The sequence below is a fragment of the Periplaneta americana genome, chromosome 5 (genome assembly GCF_040183065.1).
Source record: "Periplaneta americana isolate PAMFEO1 chromosome 5, P.americana_PAMFEO1_priV1, whole genome shotgun sequence".
Lineage (NCBI taxonomy): Eukaryota > Metazoa > Arthropoda > Insecta > Blattodea > Blattidae > Periplaneta > Periplaneta americana.
In genome coordinates this window covers 68,753,144-68,771,338 of record NC_091121.1, presented here as the reverse complement: position 1 = coordinate 68,771,338, position 18,195 = coordinate 68,753,144, and the positions used below count along the sequence as shown (strand labels likewise).

Sequence of the window (18,195 nt, the reverse complement as noted above, 5' to 3'; positions counted from 1 at the left end):
TGAAATTAAGTTTAAATGTGAGAGGATCTTAGTAACATAAGACAAATCTAAATGCGGAATAAATGTGAATAGTTTCCTGTTATGGTTTGGAGTTAGTGCTTCTGGCTTTAAAGCCAGTGTAACTCTGCAGAGGAGTGGATATTTTTATTTACTTTAAGGAAAGAACGTGAGGCTTGCATCATATAAAACACATGACTGTAGATCTGCACTGTTTGCTGCGAATGTGAAGCCTTGATTAAGCATATTTAGAAACAAATACTAATAAAGTAATGTACTAAGAACTAATTCGATTAAAAAGAAGTGACAAACGTAAGTATTGATGCAACTTCGAGAAAAATCTACATGTGCATAGTTGTACTAAGCTGCATATCTTTAATAGGAATCAAAAAAACTCCAATAGATTCTATGAGATGCCACACTAATATTAACAGCATCAAAATGGCAATAGAAGAAAAAGCACTGATCCAATATGGAAAACTTGTCAGATTACCAGGAAACAATTGGCATTCATAAAGTCCTCTCTGTAGATTAAAAACTCAAAAAAGTTTCATATCCATGGTTCGAGAATTAAAACAGAAAATCAACATCCCGAATTTAAAAGAAAACTTACAAATTAAACAAACCCTTTAACTGTATTAAATATAGAGTATAATCTAAATTTAACACAAGAAATACTGAAATCAGAAGCAAACACTGAAATAATGAAACAATTGTTTTTAGAGACAATTAATATTAGGTACCCTCCACAAAACTGGCTTCATTTATACACCAATGGATCCTTGATCTACAGGGAACAAGGTGGAGATGCAGGTGTTACATGCTGTCTCTTCTCACTTTATAGATCTCTTTGTTATGGAACAACAAGTTTTGATGGAGAAATCATTGCAATAAGTAAAAGTCTCGGGAATCTTATATGCCACATCAATAAATTTAAAGATGCAGTTATATTGGTAGACTCCAAAGCAGCTATTCTATCAATAGTCTCTAGACACACACCTTCATCTCAGACAGCAGAAATAACTAAAATGCTCTCTCAATAACACTCAATAAAAGAATTGTATTTCAATGGATACCATCCCATTGTGGAATCCTGGGAAACGAGAATGTGGATGCTTTAGCAAAGAAGGGCAGCACTGCTACTTACAGACCTGTTACTAAAACTACGTATTACTCTGTATAAAGATTTATTAAATCTACATACTTAGACTTCAACAAACAAAATTTGATAACACAATCTCAAGGGAAAAAATGGAACTCTCTGCATCATAATCCACAGTTGATTCCTGATTTACCACGCAAATCGTCTGTAGCTGCATTTAGATTGGCAACAGGCCATGACTGTTTGGCCAAACATCTGCATAGAATTGGAATATATCAGTCCGCTAATTGTCCATTGTGCCCGCTAATTGTCCATTGTGCAATTCAAATAAAGAAATATATTCAGAACATCTCAAAATCTGTGCGTCAGTGACTGACCATGACAATATCTTTGAAAAATATTGGAGTGCAAGAAGTCAAGTGACTTTATTGTCAAACGCCTGGCATTAGAAAACAACAACATATCTTTACATAGAAGGAGAATAAGGAAAATACAAGTCAACAAGGGGAAGACAAAGAGAACAAGAGGAATACAAGGAGAACAAGAGGAATACAAGAGTATAATGGAAATACAAGGGGAATGCAAGGAGAATAGGGTGTTATGTGATGGTTAATTCTGAAGTTACCCATCCTCTCTCCCTCACTCCAAGTGAGGAGAAAGATTTTTACGCCAAAACTCTTCTCTTCTGTGAATTGTGAGGTTGTATATTTAATTTTTGAAGTAGGCTGTAAAAGTTCATAAATTACTTTGTCAAACCTGTTAAACATTGTGTTGTCTTCTATGAAGTTTGTCGTCATGTATGAAGAAATGGACAACAAATTCGAGTAATCAATTATAAGTATTCCAGCAGTATGTTTCCTCCTTGCTTTACAAGCGGATCTGAGAGAGATGATCTAACGAGGTAATGAAATTAAGCAGTTATGGTCTTCACATGATGTTCACTTAACATTATTTAGATCATGAGCTTCCAGGCTTTCACAGTGATCGTATTCATAACTGGACCTTCTGTGCTCTAATGTTTTGGAGCTACACACAGGTTTAATCATTAGGGGCCGTATTCATAGACATTCTTAGCGCAGGCTTCTGGTGGATGATCAGCGAACTAACGTTTTTCGTATTCATAAACCAGTGTTAGCGATATGATATGAATCCTGTACAAGTAACCAGCCGATAGCCGGGGCTAGTTTAGCACGCTTGTAGCGCGGGCTAGCGAAATGTCTATGAATTGCACCCTAGGACAAATAGGTATGACTAGAAATATCATTACTCTTCTGGGCCTGTTATGTGTGTCTGCTCCAAACAACTGAACGAGACTTGCTGTGCTTACTCCATATAGTCTCTGCTAACGACTAACTACTGCAGTCAAATGAGTCCCGCAGAAGCATGGTATAGGTCACTCGTTATCTTGTGAAACCTACCTCCACATGAGGGGAAGCAGAAGGTGGACGGAGAAGCTCCCGTCCTTACTATGTTTCTACTAGCAGATAGGTAGCTCTCTTACCCCCACCATATTATTCTTACTACAAGCTACGACACATGTATCCATTTGGTTTCACGAGATAGTGAATGACCTGTAATATACATAATTTAAATATATGTAAGAGTGAAACATATATACAATAAACGATAGTAAGTACTGTACTATTAAACGAGGAATTCTTTTATATTTGTAAATTTTGTTTTGGGAACAGGCTAAGAATTTTCATGAAATGGGATGAATTGTTTTCAGATCAATCAATCAATCAATCAATCAATCAATCAATCAATCAATCAATCAATCAATCAATCAATCTTCTTAATGTATCCAGCTGTTTGCTGACAACATAAAGTCCACTGTAGTCTATTCAATTGTTGTTTTTCACGAGAAATGAGGGGTATTTTGATCGGTGTTCATTATAGATGCCTGTTGTTCATAGCCAGAGTTGGGGTGTAGTCAATATATACTGCAGGACTGTGTCTTCTGCAACTGGTACTGATGATTTTAATTTACTTCTTTTGTGGTTTATGGATGGACAGTATAGAAGAATGTGTTCCTGATCTTCATCATGATTATTACACCACAGTCAAGTAGGATTATCAGAAATGTGAAATTGGTGTAGGTAAAATTGTGTGACAATGTGACCTGTTCTGGCTCTTGTTAAAAATGTTTGAACTTGTCTGGGCAAGTTTTTGTACATTTCCAGGTCATTTGGTTTCTTTTCTACAGACTAAAATTTTTCCTTTTTCAGAAGAGAGCCAATTGTTGATCCATAGGTTTATAAAATGAGACTTTACTGAAGCAAAAGCACTGGATAGAGATATCACTTGAAGAGGTCTTAGTTGCAGATATGTTGCCTGTTTTGCAACATATTTTTCATTGTTTTCAGATGTGAGAAAGCAATTTAGTTAGGTCTCGACTTTGGGAAAAGTAATTTAGGGGGTGAAGTAACCAGATTTAGAGAGTTTCCTTCTTAAGATATATTTAATTTAGAATTCCTTTATTCCAGATGCCTTTGTATTTTGTGTGCAGTGTTGCCAATTGCTGTAGTTTCCCTATAATCTTGTGGTTTTTAGGTCATGTTCTGAGGGAATGAACTCATGTTGATATTCAGAGAAATTTTCAGAAGTTTTTTTAAAGATTTGTGCAGTGGTTTTTCTTCTTTTCATTTCCCACTTCCGTGTGTGACGTCATAAATGTGACAACACTGGAGAGAATGCCAGTAAATAAATCTCAACAACATTAGAAAATTTTCGTTTACTCCTGTTTGCACTTCTTTTGAATTATCCAATAGCAAGAAAGAAAAAATACATTGAAGGTTTTTTGAATTGATGGCAATTGGCCCATGAACAGTTACAGGGCAATATCGCACTATTGCAATGACATTATAGTCTTATGGCTTTAAAAAAATGGTTAGTCGTTGTGGTAGTGCCTGTGTTGTGATTGCTGTATTCTTAATCATGGGAAAACATAGAATGCCATTCATTCGTAAATTTAGAAAAGATTGGTTTTAAAGGAATTGTCTGAGGACTCTACTATAATGAGGTGTAAATTTTGCTGATGCAATTCAAAGGCAACATTTAATTATTCGTCCACACCTGTGGAGTAATGGTTAGCGCATCTGGCCGCGAAACCAGGTGGCCCGGGTTCGTTTCCCGGCCGGTGCAAGTTACGTGGTTGAGGTTTTTTCCGGGGTTTTACCTCAACTCAATATGAGCAAATGCTAGGTAACTTTCGGTACTGGACCCAGACTCATTTCACCAGCATTATCACCTCCATCTCATTCAGACGCTAAATAACCTAAGATGTTGATAAAGCGTCATAAAATAACCTACTTAATAAATAAATTTAATTATTCAACTGACCATTCAAAAATAAACGAATATAATTGCGGCCCAACTGTTTAATTTATCACGCAAATGAAACTTAAGTTACTAATCTTGATAATTTTGGCTTTGTATTACGCTCTTTGGAAATAACATAGCAAATATAAAATTCTTTATGGCCTCAATTTCCCTATACCGACAATTGTCGGTCTTCAAGTTACTGAGGTTAAAACGAAATTTTTTCTATGATAACAGATATTACCTATTAGTTTTAGTAATCTCATATTTATCATTTGTGTTTGACTTCTAAATACATTTATATTATAATATTGTGAATTTTATTAGTAACAATAATGTAATTTATTCGCCACAACAATAATTCCTTTCTACAATTCGTCTTAAACGCTCTCGTCAACAATTGGATTTTCACTCAACACAGTATTTGTTACAGCACTCCACCGACGACAATGACAATTTACTTGGACTAGTACGAACAACAATGAACTGTTAATCTTAACTAATATTTACAAAGCACTATTTACAAATCAGAACTATCAGTTCTCAGTTCACAGTTCTTCTATCTCAGTCACTCGAGTTCACAGTATCTCGAACCACAGACCTTCAGAGACAGTTCACTGCACTCGAACTCAGGTCCCTCCAACTGCGGTCCACTGCACTCGAACTCAGGCCTTCGGATGCTGACGCAGATGCGGACGCACACTCGAGTCGAACTCCGGCACACAAGTCTGGCTTGCTTGCTCTGGCTTACTCACTGACTGAATAACTGAAGACTCTAAAACTGCTGTCGTTCCTTCGCGACCGTAATTTATAACTACAGCGACGTAGCCTCGAAAGTTCGAATTCGCGAGTCTTCCATTTCGACGGATTTCTCGGCCTCTCTAGGCAAGCAGAAGATGCGCGCGCAAACTCTCTCCACTCTCTCGCCGCGTTGGCCCTCTCCCCTCTCAGCCGCGCGCCATTCCAAAGTGCTCCGCGCGATCTTCTCTCTTGCGGGACGCTGGTCGTGAGTTCGAATCTCACGTCGCTGTCACAATATATTTTTGTTTCTCGGAAGCTTCTTTTGACCTCTGTAGTTAGTTAATTGGTTGGTTAGTTAGTAGCCTAGACCCTAGACTATAAAAGAAGTAAGCACATTAATAATCCACCCAGTTTTTTGGAGTAGCTATGAATAACAGAATAGGTTTCTCTTTAGTACACCACTGTGGAGTAACAGCACTTCTGACTGAAATGAGCGAGCCGGATTCAAATCCTGGTTGGAACAAGTTGCCTGGTTGGAGTTTTTTCCGGGGTCTTCCCTAACCAATAGAAGCAGAATTGCTGAGTAATGTTCGGCGTTGGACCTCGGACTCATTTCGCCATTATTAATTCACATATCATCCATCATCCATACCATAGCCTAAGTTAAATTCATGGTGTGGCGTGCTGTACTTGTATAAGAGCACGGCCATTTGGCTACCAAATCTTTCATAGAATAGGAGTGGTAAGCACAGTAAGCCTCAGGCTACAGTGCAAGCTTTCGGGTCCCTCCTCCATAGAAGAGAAAAAAAAGGTCTCTTTAGGTTATACCTATTTGTCCAGATGGTTGTATTTGTCTGTAGTTTCGAAACGTTAAAAGATTGTATTTGTCTGTAGTTTCGAAACATTGGAGATTTTAAGTTCCTGTTACTATGGAGCACCCAAAAGTCTACTACTGATTATTTAGATTCTTTAAGATGAGTGACTGACAATGACAGAAATCAGCTACAATTACAATGTACGGCCATTCCATAAAATAAGGGAATTTTTACCTCAAAAAACTTAAGGAAAACTCTATTTATAGTTAATCAAATTGAAGCTTGTAACTACTACTACCACCTCTACCACCCCACTACCAATAATAATAATAATAATAATAATAATAATAATAATAATAATAATAATAATAATAATGATATTATTTTGAGGTTTCAGTTCAGAACTTTAAAATTTTGTTTGATGTATAAATTTAAATAGTTTGTCAATGTTATAAAACCAGTTTTTTTCTAAAATTACCACAAGATATAAATATTCTTGTGTACTATGTGGTTCATAGAGATAGTTGCCTCAATATCGTCAGTACCGAAAGTTGTTAAATAAGAGGTCATTAGCTATTTGAAGAGCTGTAAGTAAGTTTTGTTGAATGCAAAGAGGAAAATAAGTTCAGAATGAAACTTTGCTTTATGTCCCATCTGTAACACTATCAGCAACTTTATTTAGTTGCTTTTCTAGGTGAATATGTATTTTAAGAGTCTTGGAAAAATGCTTTACCATTTTTAAACCTCTATTTATTCTTTAATATCGATATTAAAATTCTGACAATAACAGAAGAACAGAGAATGTTTGTTTTAACATTTATCACAAAATTTCTTTTCCAATTTTTGTTCCACCTATAGCAAATTCTAAAAAATATTATTTCAAATACATTAATAAAATTTAAAAAATATAAACAACATGTATTATGTAGGCTAAAGTGCTTAATTTGAAGTATTTGAACATGAACGGTTACATTGCATTATTTAAAGTAATATTGCAATTCGAAGTTAAAAAACTGAGTAAGAATGTCCCACCTGTAATTATGGAATGGCTGTGTATTAGTCGAAATATTTGAGGTATTTAAGAGGTAATAAAGTATATGTGTGGGATGAGAAAAAGGAGAAGAAGAAAAGCATGAGATAAAGGAAACGAAACATTAATAGAAGAATGAAAAAGGATGGGAAAAGCAGAAGAGGAAAAACAGAGTGGAAATGAGAGGCAGAGAAAAAAATTAAGAAAAATAGTTAAGGAATTTAAATAATAATAATAATAATAATAATAATAATAATAATAACAATAATAACAGTAATTTACAATTCATTTTATATTTTCAGATATGCCTAGTAATATAATAGAATAAGTATATATAAATTTCAATCATAAGACACGTCTATTTGCAAATGTTTATTTGCTATATGAATATGGAATATATTAACGTTTTCGCCTTATTGGGCATCATCAGATATAATAAAATATGTAATCTGAACCTTGATCAAATTGAGCAAATAACAAATGAGCAATGTATTATACATGGTGTTGGATCTTCATGAGCTTTATGTATAAAACTATAAATAAAATTGGAGGATAATTAATTTCAATGTGATGCAAACTTTTAAAATTGAAATTGAAATTGATTGTGTATACATATAACTCATGTTACAGTATAAATACAAATTAATCTATTAGAATTATACGAATTATCAGTAATGTTAAAATAAATTATGAATAAAATGATAAAATGAATATATTGGCTTAAAAAGAATTAATTAAAATTCACATTGTTCGAAGAATGAAATGTCTTAAGGTACTATACAATATTGATGTTGTGTTGTGACTGATGGATCTTATGTTGTCGATTGGTTGTAATTATACATGTAGAATTTCAATCGTATAGTATACGTTCGCTTGTGATCTGAATGTTATCTGACATTGATGCAAATAGTGGTTGTTATTGATCATTTAGATCTAAAATATTCTATCTGAGTTTAATAACAAACGGATAATTATCATTGATGATTGCTGTGTGTAATCAAAATTTATCAGGGACTATATATGTAACGATGATTTATATGTATATGTCTTGATGTTTGTAGAAGTGTGTTGGTGGTTTGAAGCTTCAATATAATTATATTATAGGCTATAATATTATAATTATAATTATACACAGTGTTAATGGTGGAAATAAACATCTAGCAATTTTAATTTCTTCATTTATCCTATTGGTCGTCTTTAGGAAGTGCAGTTACAGTACCGAATTGCAATGTACTTACTACAAGATACATTCTCAGTGTCTCAAACGTAAATCTTTTTCGCTTATCTGCCAAACACAGTTTATATTGTGAAAAGCTGCGCTCTACGTCGCATGACGTGATAGGAGCAAAACGAAGAAACATAACATCATTGCAGTCTCTAAGAGACAGTCATTTATTCTCGGGTGACTATGTCCAATAATTTGCTATTTATATTACACAATGTTCCATATCCGTTATTTTTACATAAAATTGATTTCCTCTTTTGTTTTATACGTTCAGTAACCGGTGTACTTGGTGTCTCATTAAATCTCTGTATCATTTTCTCGACTAATTTGAGGGCTTCTGGTATCTCTTGCTCTGACTTTTCTAACAGTGTAATAGTTTCAGACACAGTTTGAAAATAGGTTTGTATGAAAACCAAATTATTCATCAGAACCTTCAAATCCAGAGGATTTTCCTTTGCGTATTTGTTGGTATTCATTCCAGCACCTCCACCCACTGTACGCTTTACCGCTATACTCAGTACGCCGTTATGCGCATTTCCCACTGAACTGCTCTATTAGGTCCGAAGTCTCGAAGCCTGCTGATGACTGATCTATCTTCCCCTTCTCCCCCGTACTTCACGTCACGGCTCAACCCTCCGTTTAGTTTTCGTGCCAATGTTTTTATTACGATGCAAGCAACCCCAAAGCCTGATTCACAGTATGACGTTTGGATTTTTACGAATAATTTTCAAACTAATAATAATCGGACACGTGTTCATATGACATTTTATGCTCAAAATGACCTATAGAACTGGTTCCTAAAGCGCGGGTCATTAGTCGTTAATTACTCTGTATAATATATTTCTTGGTTTTATTTATGTAGTAGTTAATTTTTTAACGATCAGAATATGATTTGGAAATATTTGGGGAGTAGGCCCTAACGAGAAAGGGTTTTTGAATATTTGATGATTGTTTAAAAATAATTATTTAATATGACAGTTAGTTGCATCCGATCATTACTGAATAGTGACATTTGCAATATTTAAACCGAATTATTTACCTGTGAACAAACTGGTGTGTGTTGTTCAATGATATTGATGCTCTGCAATCATTTAAGATAGTGTCATACGAAAAGTATGTTTTGTTTGGTCAAATGTAAGGTTTTCCTCGTGGTTTAATTTATTTCAATAATATTTGATAATTTTAATATTATAATTGACTTACGAATATATACCAGAAGTTTGTTTGTTATTAAAAAACTCTTGAAAGAGTTTGTTGGTAGTCTCTTCCCTTTCGAGTGGCAATTTAGTATCTGGTTTGAAATTACACTGTAGGTAATCGTAGTCGTTTACTGCTATAACCAATAAATCTTCCAGTACGCACTTTAATTATCTTAGTAGGCTATATTATTAATATATTATTTATTATTTTTTTGTTGCACGTAAGTCCATGGAGGGTCAAGGCCTACTATAGACTGCTAGCCTGACGTCTTAATGCCTCAGCAGAGGTGAATTTTATTTTGTTGGGTTATTTTATGACGCTGTAACATCTAGGTTATTTAGCGTCTGAATGATATGAAGGTGATAATGCCGGTGAAATGAGTCCGGGGTCCAGCACCGAAAGTTACCCAGCATTTGCTCCTACTGGGTTGAGGGAAAACCCCGGAAAAAACCTCAACCAGGTAACTTGCCCCGACCGGGATTCGAACCCGGGCCACCTGGTTTCGCGGCCAGACGCGCTGACCGTTACTCCACAGGTGTGGACAGCAGAGGTGAATGAGCACTGAACCAGTACGGGAAGAACTCGTAGTTAGCATGATGATCCCCCAGCCGTTACAGCTAGCTTACGAAACCGGATTTCACTACTCATTATAGTTCCCCATTGGGTGGACACCGGCTCTAAACATAAGTCGAAATTTCATGAGAAAATCTCTTCCTCCGTAAAGACTCGAACCAGCGCTCATTCCGTAACGATAGTCCAAGGCATGACGCCTTAGATGACGCAGCTACGGCATGGAATTTATTGTCCTGTGGTTGTGTATACTACAATAATTATATGAACGAATTTTCCTAATGAAATTATCATTTCGCATGAAATTATTCATGCCATTTCTATTCTTCCCCGTGGTAAAATAAACCTTGCAGTTTATTCGACAACGTTAAATACACATTATTATCTCACGTCTGTTGAGACCTCTCGCCAGAGGGAACGAAGTTCGATGTAGTACGTGAAATTTATGGTGGTTAGCTGTATCGGATTTAGTTTTTCTTTGACTACTTCGATTTTTCATGTCAATAATTGCTTCATACTCATAAACATGTCATCGTATTGCCGGAGAACGACCTCGTCAGTTCAAAAGCGTCGTTAAATAAAGTAATAAATGTTTGATATGATGCAATTACCAAGAGCTTCGTGCGTGATGTATCAATTCTTTCCCCGAAGTGACCTTTAATTTAGTTTAGACCCGAGTTTTGTTACGTTTTGAACAGACCGTATAAGTTTTAACGTTCCTGGATTTTAATTTGTACATGGAGCTTTTCCTTGTAACGATTGTCCTCTTTTTATATCATGTTTAAAGTTCTTTTTCTACCTTTTTGCGAGGGCCATTGTATTAACGCCATAAAGTGTCGCGTAAGTTTATGAACTGGCATCAGATTATACGAGGAATCACAATTTACGTCTGCAGGAAAACGCTTTATTGCAGCATCATGTTTTTTATTAGAGCAGTTCCTACGGCGGGAAGGGTGCCGGAGGGAGGAGAGGATGACGGATTACTAGGTATAGAGTGACGCAGGCATCCGAATTTCATGGTGCCACTCGTCAATAGAGGCTGATGATGGTCTATAACATCTCCTATGACGCATGATTACGACCCTGTGCTGTTATTCATCTCCTTTCTACTGCAGGACGAGAGAACTTCACAGTATAATCATAATTTTGATATATTGTGTGAGTTGAGTGTATGGTATAGTAATTGATACCCCCTCTCCTCGGCCCACAGCCGCCCACCCCTCCGTCGACGGTGTCCTATGTCTACTGCTATATGACTCCCTCGCCGTTGAACCAACCCAAGGGGTGTGCAGATACCCTAGCAGCAGCTAGGGTTAATTAGGTCATTAACTTCAAACTATATGGTGGAGAAGAGGGTGAAATGGGACAGGGGGTATCATTTCACTATGAGGAAGATGAATACTGGGTGATTTAGGATGTGTACTCGATTCGACCGGGGATTTAGCTTGCTGTGCTATTTTTAGCTCGTTATGATGTAATGATATATCGCGGTCTCCAGACTTGGAGGCTTTGCACTCGAGTCTTTTGTATATGAGAAGTATATTTATGCATTTACGTCTGTCTGTGTACTTGTTAAAGTCGGTAGCAGTAAGAGAGGGGATTACAGAGGTGATCTGTTTTCAGTGTTGCTTGATTAAGGGGGATGGAACATATGGATTGGTACAGTAGGGCTAATTTGTTTTGATTGTTAATTTAACGCTCCGTTTTTTCCTCTTTGCATCAAAGCTAATCTCATGGTGAGGTGGGAAGGTGAAATTGATGAAATATGGGGTTTTTGAGGGATGCTTGTTTACTCCTCTCCTGATTTGCAAGTTGTAATTTTTTATATGGAAGTCTACCAACATTTCAATTTAGTCAACAGATTACTAATAAAGTAATAAAATACAGAATTACATCCAATCCTTTGTTTTTTTTTTCTTAAGACTTGTATAGAAGACATGAACAAGAATAGGACCCAGAATATATTTCTGATATTTATGGGCCGTATTCATAGACATTTTTAGCGCGAGCTTCCGGTGGATGATCAGCGTTTTTCGTATTCATAAACCAGTGTTAGCGATAGGATATGATTTGAATTCTGTACAAGGAACCAGTGGATAGCCGGGGCTAGCTTAGTACGCTCGTAGCGAGTGCTGCGAAATGTCTATGAATAGCACCCATAGTGTTTAATGCAAACGGATAAAATTAGAAACGAAGTTATTCGAAACAAATTGAAAGAAAGTTATGTCGTTGAAGATGCAACACTGTAAAGATTTTAATGACAGGAATGTAGATTGAACGTGAATGTTGCAAGATTACAAAGGTAAGCCTACTATCATAAGTACAGTACGATTATTTAGTCCTGACAGTCGCCGGAGATGTGCGTCTGGGTCAGGCGAATCCATTTAGTTACGCCAAGGGGTGTTTGGGTTACTCACTCGCTTGCTTTCGGAGCGATCGGATGTCATGCGTGCGGTAGAGCTGTATGTTTCCAGTACAATTAAGCTATACTGCATTCCTTTACCGACCGCTCGCCCTTATATCTACTCCGGAAATCTCCCCACTCCTCCTATTATACTTCCCCTCTTTCGCGTTGCTGAGCTGCCAGGACTAAATAATCTGTCTGTAGTGGAAGACCAGAATTAATATGGTCTCACCAGTTTTAAACTTTGAATTCCAGAACGGGCCCTGAGGAAGGACTTGAATTTACAGATAGATAGGCTACATGGTGGTGGAGGTCACTTTTGAGGTTAATTTTACGTCTTTCACTTACGATATAGTACTTGATATTTGTAGAGCGAAGATAAATTTATTGGAAAGTGTTAGTCTTGTTTTTTTTTTTAAACAAGGTTAATTTTTATTTCTTTAATATTATGTTTGTATGGCGTGAAAAATGTTTTTTCAAGACGACATCCATTGTGTAGCTGAAACTTTATTCTTGCCTTCTAGTCTTGTCTTAATAGAAATTAAATACAATTTCCAAGTTGCATCTCAAAATGAGAACCATAAAATAAATTATAAATGTGTAAATCATCCTTTTTCCTCTAGAATCTGTTTCCCTAAACTTTCGATGTTTATGTTACGCTATTAAAATATTAATACAGCAATTCTGCTAGTTGAAGTTTGTTTTAAATTCAGAACAGTGGTAGACATATTTGAATTTTTACTACAGTAGTATAGCAATTCCAAGAACCGCGATTTGACATTTGCGAGTTTATAACTTTTATAGCACTTCTTTTTATATTTAAAAATTGTAGTGTTATTGTACATTATTTAAAAGCTTGAGAAGGTTAGAGAGGACGAAAATATTAGTCTCTGTAAAATATGCCGAACTGTATCGCGCTCCTCATGCGATAACCACGACTGTGCATTTTCTTACTTCTGAGAAAAACGAGTTTAAAGTTTCAAATGCCGTCACAAGTTCATGAAAACTTCATTTTAATCAACATATTATGACGTAGGAATTTGATTAAAATGAAGTTTTCCTGAATTTATAAGAGCATTTGAAACTTTAAACTTGTTTTGCTCTGAACTAAGAAAATGTACTTTCATGTTTTTGGCATGAGGGGCACGATTAGAGGTTTCCAAAATTTTTTGGACCGCGACATCTGAGCGAGTATCACCAATCTTGCGATTTACTGCTTAAGGTAAAGATCACTAACAATTCTCACATGGAAAAAAAACTGATCAAAATACCTATGAGATTGCGACGAATTAAGTATTATTATTATTATTATTATTATTATTATTATTATTATTATTATTATTATTAAACCGAGCATGACGACGCAGTGGTTATCGCCGGTGTTATATTCGGGAGGTCTGGGTTTTGATCCCAGAGATCGGGTATCCTGACTTGGATTTTTCTTGATTTTTCAAAGTTCTTGCAAGCGAATGCTAGGAGAATGCCAATTTCAAAGGCCCACGACCAGCCCCTCCTTCCCAATCCTAGAAATTGTCCTTCACTATCACTACTTATGCTTCATCGGAACATCTTCCTTAATAAGCCTGCCATCTGTCCACGAAGTATTTCCCAGGCAAGCATGACCTCTTTGGACGTGACTGAGAACCACTGTATTGTGAGGAAATCTAAAATTTATTATAATTTTAATTATAGCCGTAATTTTGAACTTTCTTGGAGATTAGATTAGATTCCAAGTCTAACCCCATATAAGGGGTTTGTCATTTGAAACGGACTCATCATTTAGGCCTAATGTAAAATCTGTGCTTATGATCTCCACACAATGTCAGTGCATGACTACGGATGAAATCATCTTCCAGATATATTTTTTTTTCCATTTCACTACATTTACTGATTCACAGAACTATGCCGTTGAAAGTGGAAGTAACAGTTTTATAGCCTTATTTGCGATTGCGGGATACCGAGATCGCACATTATGTTGAAAGAAACATATTTGTATAAAACTACAATTAAAACGAACTTTGTTTTGGGAGTAGAGCACATAATAAATGTAATAATCCAACTTTTCTTTAAAGTTTAAATCAAATGCAATTATGTTCTGATCTTCAGACAAACCAAAAAGAGATACCAGGAGGAAAGAGGGAAGGGAGGTAGCTGTTATTGAAGTTTGTAATGCAATTAAATTTTTTATGATTAACTTTTTTTGACAATCTTTTTTTCTTTTTTACCCAGCTTATTTTCAGAACTTTCAACACTTGGAAAGACGATATCTGTCCCAATCGTATGAATGACTGCTAAACATAATCCGTTTTTTTTTTTTTTTTTACCGGTTGAAATCAAGATCCGTGGTCGGTCGGTCGCGCCGTTGGGGTCAAATAACGTTTTCTGTCTTGTGTTGCATGGTTGCGTTCAAGAAAACTTCAAGGTACTCTAGCTTGACTGGCTAAATTAACCTGCATTATGCTTGTATTTGTATAATGTGATTAGAAATTAGATTAGTCTATCCCAAAACAATATGAAAATGATATAAACATGGTAAACATTTATTCTTTGTCAGAAAAATATTATATTAAACTCAAAATTTCGCGATACACCTCATGATGAAGACAAGGAAAATGGAAGAAACACATATATTTAGCGTTTTATGTTCAATTTTACATTTTATCGCGGATTTAAAAACTACATTAATATACTTAACATACTTTTAAAAAATATCAAATTACTTATTTTTGCAGTATTTGGGTTTATGTATTACAAAAGTACACTAGTTTTTCCTTCATAAATTGTATAATTTCTCCAACAATCATCATAATCAGACCTTTAATGGTGTACCATAGGCAAGGATTATTAATTTTTGGTCCTACAGAATTATCTGTTATGGTTAATATTTGTTAATGACAGAAAAATTCGCTCCGGCGCCGAGAATCGAACCCGGGACCTCCAGTTCTACGCACTGGGTACTCTACCAATGAGCTACGCCTAGGTTCAATCCACAGCACCGGGTCGAATCTTCCTCACTAAGAAAAAACCAAAGGAGAAAGATTCGATTCGGTGCTGTGGATTGAGCCTTGGCGTAGCTCATTGGTAGAGCACTCAGTGCGTAGAATTGGAGGTCCCGGGTTCGGTCCTCGGCGCCGGAGCGAATTTTTCTCTGTCGTCAACAAGTATAGGAAATGCAGGAATGTTTCTTTGTGGCGATGACAATCACTATAATGTTTGTGTAGTCCTCAAACTTAATTGTTCTATATTGAAATGGTATTTTTGTGAAACATACTAATTTTGCGTATGTTTTATTCTTTGCAGACAGTGTCAATATCAATGCTGCTACGCTATTCACACCATCAAATTTTCGTTTTTATTGGTAAGTTTTAAATTGTAACGTATGTGTTCATGTATCTAACACCCTGGCATGGTGAAGGACCCTAATGAGTTAAATGTAGAGTACCCAAATGCATGTACAGCATGAATAAATAATATGAATTAAATGTATGAAGTATAATCAAAGTAAAATTCAACGCTTAAGTTGGGTTTAAGGTAGGTATTGATTGTTGAATGTACTGTATACAGAATGTTTCAGTAGAAGTGTGCAATTAAACAATATGGAGGATGCTTACTGAACATTTTGACGTAGGGAACTTGGGGTCTGAGAAGGTAGTGTAAGGAGATGTGGACTTATAATATCACTGTTACCGGTTTCTGGATCATTTACAGCCGATTTTTACATGTATTTATTTACATTTAGTTTTTATATTATTTACAGTTATTACTATACAGTACCATATAATGGATACATATGGGTTAACGTGAAATTTTTGTATCTCACAGCAGTTAATCAAAATGACGGCCACCAGCCTCAATGCAAGCATAACATCGGCGTGCAAGTTTCTGCCGCACTCTTTCAAATATCCCTGGCGTGTTTCGAATCCTATCACAGGCGACTACAATCCTGGCAGCTATTTCCATATCCGCGTCCACTGGGGCCTCATACTGTACAGAAGTGATTTTAGATATCCCCATATGAAATAGAGTGGATTTAGGTCGGGTGATCTCGCAGACCATAGACTAGGACCTCCCCTTCTAATCCAGTGACCAGGAAATGTAGCATTTTGATGTACCGGTACTGCACCATCGTACTGTTCTACTTTTCAAATGGTATGAAAGGGTCTGTCGTTGATTCTTATGTTCTGTTATGAGACATTCTAAATACGATAAGGGCCACCTTGTGGATGATAGGTGAACAAAAAATGCATCGTGGATTGCCGTGCTTTCAGGCTCTCCCCCATATGTTTAAGCTCATACCTCCTTAAGCTGGTTTCGCAAACCACAAATTACCTATGTCAAAATGTTCAGTAGAGCATTCCCTATGTCCTGTTTAATTTTTGTAAGCTTTTACTGAAATATTCTGTATATTGTGTAAATAAGAAGCAATTTCGTATTCGTATAGCAATCGTCCATGCTTGATTCGTTGTATATTCTTATTACATTTTGACGATGTAAAGGAACGTGCTTGGAACAGTTGTTACAGTATCTCTATTACTTTGCTTTTATTGATAATAAACTAACAACGCTAAAGTATTTCGTTTAGATACGGGCCATTAACTATAGACTCCACTGAGATAACTGTAGGTCTAAGAGAGCGTCCATAATAATAATAATAATAATAATAATAATAATAATAATAATAATAATAATAATAATAATAATAATAATAATAATAATAATAATAATAATGATCATCATCGTGAGTAGTCTATCAATCAAAAGTGCATTCTTGCTTCAAAATGTAATTTTAGCTTATAAACTGGTGGATCTAGTTATATTTTAATAGGTTCTTCCTTTATTTCTATGTCGCTTGGATTTGTATATGATTAGTATTAATAGAGTTCTTTTCAAATATTTTAATAGATTTTTTGAATATATTCACACCAGTTTATTCTATAACATCTAGTTTTTCTGTGAGTTTGAAAATACATGGTTACTTGCGAATTTGTTCCCTTAGTTTTTTTAATAACTTGTATATCAAACTGCAGTTGTAAGGAATTTTATTTTTGCTGTGCTTACTTTCCAAATTAATTATTGTTCAGTGTCTGATATTATGAACCTATAGAAGAGCAAGAACAGCTGAAACGTCATAACATTTAATCAGTGTATCCTTTATAACCCATTTCACTAGTTATCTCGTTATACTTGTAGTGTTCACTGAAAATTGAAATTTACTCAGGTTCGTATTTGCGTGTTTACTTCCACTCCACCCCGAAAACACTTCTGTGCGTCGATTATCTGGAAACTAGCCTATATTCTTTTAGTTAATTTTGGAGGGAATATTAAAGTCAACATCCTACTTAGATAACGTTTTGACTGAAGTGACTATTCGAGGACAAGATGATGGGTCGTATACGAGGAATTGTAGAATAAAAATGATGGGGAAGACTGAAACACAGCGAGATTGCCTACTACAAAACTCGTAGGATCCGTCAGGAATCGAATATTGATCCCATTTTGGTGAGTTGCCGTCAGCTCGCTATGGTTTTTCTCTACCCTCCTGCGATTGAATGGTTCGGAAATATGTTACAGAATTAATTTATCCTCACAGATCATTTAAGTAGTTTTGAAGTATGAATTCAGGTGTTAACATATAAGTAATGACTTTAACTAGACCAAACTCAGTAGGCTCCAGTATTGATTATGATGGAACTTTATACTGTATCTTTCTCACAAAATATTTGTATGTGAGAAAACCTAAATCGCTTTAATAAATCCAATATCTTTACTGAGTACCAACAATGTTTGATT

At 35.6% G+C, this 18,195-nt stretch overlaps 1 protein-coding gene across 5 annotated transcripts in view; it reads left to right on the top strand.

Annotated features, from left to right (window-relative positions):
- The window catches only part of LOC138699801 (membralin), a 432,208-nt gene that overhangs the window by 56,201 nt on the left and 357,812 nt on the right, over nucleotides 1-18,195 (top strand). For all 5 annotated transcript variants that reach the window (XM_069825971.1, XM_069825970.1, XM_069825969.1 and 2 more), the window contains exon 10: nucleotides 15,706-15,763. In XM_069825971.1, the coding sequence (XP_069682072.1) occupies nucleotides 15,706-15,763 (58 nt within the window). The remainder of the gene's footprint in view (nucleotides 1-15,705; nucleotides 15,764-18,195) is intronic.